This window comes from Megascapheus bottae, chromosome 2, assembly GCF_031878675.1.
Source record: "Megascapheus bottae isolate mThoBot1 chromosome 2, mThoBot2.hap1, whole genome shotgun sequence".
In the NCBI taxonomy this organism is placed as follows: Eukaryota; Metazoa; Chordata; class Mammalia; order Rodentia; family Geomyidae; genus Megascapheus; species Megascapheus bottae.
The window spans coordinates 6,549,535-6,556,903 of NC_143510.1; the positions used below are offsets into that span (position 1 = coordinate 6,549,535).

Below are 7,369 nucleotides of genomic sequence, written 5' to 3' on the forward strand. Positions count from 1 at the left end.
TATCTGTTTTGCTTCAATTCTCTTATTCCCAAAATGTCTCTTTACAACTACTGAGGTTTATGATTCCCAAAACCAGAAACTGTGGTTCCAGTGGTAGAAAAGCAGCCGTGAGTAAAAGAGCTCTGAGACGGAGTCCCACGCCCTGAGTTCAAGCCCCAGGATGAGCATAGAAATAAAATAATTAGCATTAATTAGCAGCATTTTTTTAAAAGACCTGTGGTTACAACTTAAATAGACATTTTGTTGTTTAAATGTTACTTCTTCCTCACACACACACACAAAAAATTCTGGGGTTTTGATCATTTCTAGTAGAGATAACACAGAATGAAAACATACAAACTGTCTGAATTTTTTCAGACATCTGCTCATTTTCAACTGGCTCAATTCAGAAGAAAGTCACAATGTCCATAATGACTCAGAAATATTGCTCTTTAAGTCAGCCGAAATTAACAATAAGCACTATCCCTGCTCCTGCCAATTTCTTCTATAAAAGAGTTAAGTGAATTATTCAGATATTTAAGCATGTATCATATATACAATATAGTGTCAGATACCTCTAGCAATGTTAAAGATGATGAAATCAAGACATTACATCTTAGATTCAAACATCCCTGTGAAAATAAATGTTATGAGTGCAATTTAAAAACTTGGTCTAGCCAAAGGGAATAGAGAAAATAAAGGGAAAGAGAGGACACTGAGGTATGAAAAGCCACTTCACCTACCCGAGAACTGACATTCAGTAGACTGAAAATTAAATAGCCATATTCTGGAGATGGCAGACCTCAAAATGATCTCATAAGATTTCACATTACTCTATTGGTGTGTAATTTTAATAAAGTCTTCCTTTTAAGAATAGAGATGGACAAGAGAGCAGCTAAAAGGTGAGGAAATAAGAGAACTCCCTCTTACATAATCTCTGCTTGCCGAAACAGTAAGTTATGGAAACAATTACTAATTACTAATGTCCTTGTAACTCATGTTTGAAAATGCGCAGAGACTGACAAAAATTAAACAAAATACTTGGAACTGAGCAAAAAACAAAATTGTAACCAGGCACAGTGGCTCACACCTGTAATCCTAGCTACTCAGGAAGCCTAGATCTAAGGATGGTGGTTCAAAGCCAGCCTGGGCACTAAAGTTCATGAGACTCTTCTCTCCCATTAACCACTAGAAAACCAGAAGTGGTGCTGTGGCTCAAGGAGTAGAGCAGTAGCTTTGAGCTGAAGAGCTCAGGGACAATGCCCAGACCCAGGGGTAGGGTAGAAGTCTTGAGCTGAAGAGCTTGGGGACAGCGGCCAGGCCCAGAGTTCAAGCTCCACAACTGACAAAAAAAAAAGTACAATTTAGGAACATTTAACTAAGGGACAGACACCTGTCTATATCCTGTGTTCGCAAGGATCCTCAAACCATCCTGATAGAACCTCAACAAGCAGGACTACCATGAAATCTCTGGGGCTGTATGTGCCAGTTTTGCTTCCATAAGAATAAAATCTTGGCCTCTACCAAGGCAGAGGTCACCTTCCTCTTCCTTCTCAGAACCCTAGTCAAGGAATGATGCTGTGTTTATTGTGCTGGAAGGTACTGCAGTGTATCTATTCTTGGATTCTCCAAAGAAATGCAAGGTGTATATGGGGGTAGGGGAGGGGAATTTTAAGACAACTATGTCTTGGTGAAGGAGATAAATAGAAAAGAGGCCCTCAAGTGCCTTCTCTTGGGTCTAGCTAAAGTCCTTTCCTCCCTCTCTCAAGGGCCACCTGAATGAGCACACTGACAAGGCTGTGGTGCCATCCCCAACATGACTTCTTCAGTCTCTGCACCTCCCCCTACCCTTCTACACCTGGGCCAACTCCTGTGCTACTGTCTCCAAGTCACTCAACATTGATTCCAAAGCCTGAAAACATTTGGACCATACTATAATTTCTTATAAAACACTACCAGTTTATTTTAAAGCCTGAAAACATATGGATTATACTATAAATTCATATAAAACAACAATATCTAACTTTTGAAAATGTACACATTGACTGCCCCCTAAGTATCCTGTGACTTTTCAGTATTATTGAGCTTTGTGTACAAAAATCATTTAATTAAAAAAATTTAATGTCAAAACAAAACAAACAAAAAAAAAACTTGGTCTAGGCCAGGAGTTTGGCTTAGTCGTGGAGTGCTTGCGTAGCATGCATGAAGACCGGGGTTTGATTCCTTGGCCCTGAGCTCAAGCAAAAAAAAAAAACAAACAAAAACAACTTGGTTTAGCAGGGCGCCAGTGGTTCATACCTGTAATCCTAGCTACTCAAGGAGGCTGAGATTTGAGGATCATGGTTCAAAGCCAGCCTGGGAACCAAAATCCATGAGACTCTCCTTGCCAATTAATCACTAGGGAACCAGAAGTAGTGCTCTGACTCAAGTGGTAGAGAGCTAGCCTTGAGTTGAGGGACACTGCCAGGCCCAGAGTTCAAGTCCCACAACTGACAAAACAAAAGAAACTTTAATGGTCTTTTGATACCATAAGAGTACTGTGGTAAATTTAGACAACAATAAAACAGAACATTTTTTGTAAAACATCAGATGATAGCTGGGTGCTAGAGGCACACAATCTGTAATCCTAGTACTCAAGAAACTAAGATCTGGGGATCCTATTTCAAGGCCAGCCTGGGAAGAGACGTCTGTGAGACTCTTATATCCAAATAACCAGCAAAAAATGGAAAGCAGAGGTGTTGCTCAAGTGGTAGGTGACTAGCCTTGAGTTACATAGCTAAATGAAGCCTTGAGTTCAAACTCCAGTACAGACAGACACAGACACACACACACACAAACATAAATCAGGTAATAAGGAGAATTAACATTAAAATGAAACAATCATTTTCCTAAGAGATGTACAGATTTACTAGGTTTGTGTTGAGAGATTATACTGGGCTTTGAATCTATAAAATGCAATTAAAGCTACAATTATACATAAGAACTAAGATAGATTCTACATCAACTACAATCAACTGCAAGAATTTTCTTTAAGTTCTTTTTACTAAGATATTGATGGTGTGCCCGAAAGTATTTGCAGCCTTAAGGGACTTTGTTTTCAAATTTAAGGCTATGACTACTTGAACAAACCACATGGGGGCAGTATAGTATCATGTTCTCCAAGAATATAGCAAAAAATAAAAAAAGGTTTTGCTTTGTTGATGTAAGTAAATAAACACACCACATTTGAAAGGTAATTTTTAATCACCCCCCCCTTTCTCTCCAGATTATAAAAACAGTACAGGCCTAGCCTAGTGGTTCATACGTGTAATCTTAGTTACTCGGAAAGGTGAGATCTAAAGATGCCTTCCTGCGCATGAAAGTCCATGAGACTTACTTCCAATTAACCCCAAAAAGCTAGGAGTAAAGGTGTGGCTCAAGTGGCAGCATGCCAGCCTTGTGGGAAAAAAAAAACAAATGAGACTAGCACATCCTGAGTTCAAGCCCCAGTTGTACCATTTCAGAACATGTACTAAAAGTCTACAGACAGGACTCGACCAAATCAATGCTGACGGTGTACACTGGAATATCTGACAGCTTCTATAATGTGGCCATCAACAATACTTACAAAGTTTTGAATACAAACAGTACATACCAAAAAGGAAGTGTCATCATTCTATGGATCATGTAATACCTTAATGGGAATTAATTATCTGTAATATTACATGAGTTCAAAAACAAATTCTATCTCAAGATTATTTTTTCCAGTACTGGGCCTTGAACTCAGGGCCTGGGCACTGTCCTTGGGATTTCTCAAGGTTAGGACTCTACCACTTGAGCCAGAGCACCATGACTGGCTTTTTTTCTATGTATGTGGTACCAAGGAATCAAACTCAGGTCTTCGTGCATGCTAGGCAAGCACTCTACCACTAGGCCAACCTCCCAGCCCCAAGACAGTCCTGGGCTTGGGCTTTCTCAAGGCTAGCACTCTACCACTTGAGCCTCAGCACCACTTCCAGCTTTTTTCTATATATGTGGTACCAAGGAATCGAACTTGGGTCTTCATGTATGCTAGGCAAGCACTCTACCACTAGGCCAAACTCCCAGCCCAAGATTTTTGTTTTTTATAGTATACTCAGGAAGCTGTTAATCAACTAGGTAGTGATTCCCTGTCATCTAGCAAATAAAGTCTACCTTTCTTAGTTAATTATTCTAAGGACAGCTTTCCACTAGTGCTATCAACTTACATTGACATGTTCACATGTAATTATATATACATATAATTTTGCTTTTTACTTGTCTACAATACTAAAAGTCAGAAGTGGATCTGTGGCTCAGGTGGTGGAGTACTAGCTCTGAACAGGCCCCAAGTTCATTTCTTAGAACATCACCATCCTCCCTCAAAAAAAAAGCCAGAAATGAAGGTATGGTTCAAATGGTAGAGTACCAACCTTGAGTGAAAAAGCCAAAGGATGACATGAGGCCTAGAGTTGAAACCTCAGTATTGGCACCACCTGAGCCACAGATCCACTTCTGACTCTTTTAGTAGTTAATTGGAGATAAGAGTCTGATAAAATTTCCTGCCCCAGCTGGCTTTGAACCACAATCCTCAGATCTCAAGACTCCTAAGTAGCTAGTATTACAGGTGTAAGTCACAAACACTTGGCTTACTCCTGGCTTTTTGATGATTAATTGGAGATCGTGTGTGTGTGTGTGTGTGTGTGTGTGTGTGTGTGTGTGTGTGTGTGTGTGTATATATATATATATATATATATATATATATATATATATCTCACAAGTTGGGCTCTGGTGGTTCATGTGGTAGAGTGCTGGCCTTGAGCAAAAGAACTGAGGGCTGGAGTCCAGGCATTGAGTTAAAGTCTTATGACAGAAGGAGGAGGAGGAGGTGGAGGAGGAGGGAGGGGGGAAGGAGGGAGGGGGGAGGAGGAAGAAGAAGGAAGGGGGAGCAAGGAGGAGGCGCAAGGAGGAGGAGCAAGGAGGAGGAGCGAGGAGGAGGAGCGAGGAGGAGGAGAGAGGAGGAGGGAGGAACAGGGAGAAGAGGAAGGAGGAGGAGGAGGAGGAGGAGGAGGAGGAGGAGGAGGAGGAGGAGGAGGAGGAGGTGGAGGTGGAGGAGGAGGCTGCCACCTCACAGATTCGTCTGCCCAAGCTGGCTTAAGGCTTAATCCTCAGATCTCAGCCTCCAGAGTAATTACAAATAGGTGTGAGCCACCAGCTTCCAGCTTCTGCTTCTATTAAAGATTGCTATATCCTACAGTGTATACATATTTATTGCTGGCTTTTCTTCTTAATTTTTGGCCATGCTAGGGATGGACATAATAAGCAAAGATTGTATCATGAACTATCCCTCTAGGACTATAACATAGACACACATTTTTTTTACATAATTGCACACACAAACAAGCATATGTGTTACTGAAGGAGACAGTATAAAATTCCCTTTTTAAAGATTTATGTTTATTAAAATATATAAGGCACATTTTATTTCAGGTTTATTTGTAATATTCCTTGAGCCTGAAATCAGTATAAGGAAGGAAGGACAGAGGAAGAGAGAAAGAATACTGTAAATAACATTCACCAAATATATATTGCTGGATTTTTTTTAAATACTGCCTCTTTATAAAGGTGGCTAGGATTGCAACAAGCAAGCCCATATTCAAATGATGAAATCATTAAAGCTGCAAAAGAATTAAAAGTTATACAAGTACTAAGCTATAAAACCAGCTGACTGATAAAATCACTGGGATTATTTTTTGTACATGTATAAAAACATCACTTTACCTCTTCATCTGCCAATCCTTCTTCCTCCATGGCCACTTTTAATTTCTTCTGCCTTTTTAAAAGAAAAGACAGTTAAAATTTTACATGTATTCTTATTTCTGTTTAAGAAATATATTGGGCAGAGTGTGCACGAAGCCCTGAGTTGCATTCCTCAGTATGTACACAGATTCCACGTATGCAGAAAAAGCTGCAAGTGGCTCTGTGGCTCAAATGACAGAGCACTAGCAAAAAGTGTCCAAGGACAGTGCTCAGGCCCCAAGTTCAAGCCTCAGAACTAGCATTAAAAAAAGGGAAAGAAAGACATATATTTATTATTTAAGCTAACCACTTTGTATGCTCGGCTAAAAAGAAGCTTTCAAACTGAATCAAGATTCAAGTGTTTACAAAGAATAGTTTCTCAGGACCAGGAGTTTGTGGTAGAGTGCTCGCCTAGCATACACGAAGATCCGAGTTTGATTCCTTGGTACCACATACATAGAAAAAGTCGGAAGTAGTGCTATGGCTTAAGTGGTAGAGCTCTAGCTGTGAGAAAGCTTAAAGACAGTGCTCAGGCCCTGAGTTCAAGCCCCAGGACTGGCCAAAAAAAAAAAAACCAAACCTATAGTTTCTCAAGATACAAGCTTTTGATGGGTACCAGTGGCTCATGCCTATAATCCTACCTACTCCGGAGGGTGAGATCTGAGGATCCTGTTCAGTTTGAAGCCAGTCTAGGTAGTGTGAGACTCTTATCGACAATTACCCACTCAAAAACTGGAACTGGAACTATGACTCAGGGTGGTGAAGTGCTAGTCTTCAGTGAGAGCTCAGGGACATAGCTCAGGCCCTGAGTTCAAGCCCCATGACCAACAACAATTTATCATACAGGCAAAAGATGCTCTGTGTGCATGTGCATGTGTGTGTTCATACTGGGAAGTAAGCTCAGAGCCTGGGCACTGTCCCTAATACTTTTCACTCTACCACTTGAGCCACTGGCTTTTTGCTGCTTAAGTAAAGAATGTCAAGGGACTTTTCTCTCCGACTGACTGTGAACTGGGATCTACAGATCTCAGCCCCTAAGTAGCTAGGCAAGTGGAAAGTGATCTACTACTTACAGATGTAGGTAGCCCAAATCACCATTTTATTTTTGCCAGTCCTGAGCCTTGAACTCAGGTCTTGAGCACTGTCCTTGAGCTTTTTCTCAAGGCAAGAACTCTACCACTTGTGCCACAGCACCACTTCCAGCTTTTCCTCTGTATATAGTACCATGGAATCGAATCCGGGTCTTCATGCATGCTAGGCAATCATCACTCTATCACTAGGCCAAACTCCCAGCACCCAAATCATCATTTCTAAACTTCCCCCTGCATAAATATTAGTTAATAAAGATGACTAATGTTTTAATAGGAAAATTACTATTCCTTCAAGCTTATACTAGTAGAGGTAGGTAATGATGTTGAAAGCATATATTTTAAGGTAGCTATCCTTTCTTGTGTTTGAATCATGATTTCAACACTTACTCAAGGATAGATGTTCAGTGTAACAGGTATATTTAATTTTATTAAAATTCTTTAGAAACTGGAAGGCCATTTTGGCATATACTCAGAATATTTGCTTTTTGGGCTAGGAGTTTGGC

At 40.4% G+C, this 7,369-nt stretch overlaps 1 protein-coding gene across 1 annotated transcript in view; it reads right to left on the reverse strand.

The window, feature by feature from the left end:
- Positions 1-5,787, reverse strand: part of LOC150066312 (serine/threonine-protein kinase 38-like) — a 28,609-nt gene extending 22,822 nt beyond the window's left edge. The window contains exon 1 of the mRNA XM_090329005.1: positions 5,758-5,787. Coding sequence (XP_090185131.1) covers positions 5,758-5,787 — 30 coding nt within the window. The remainder of the gene's footprint in view (positions 1-5,757) is intronic.
- Between the last annotated feature and the right edge of the window lie 1,582 nt (positions 5,788-7,369).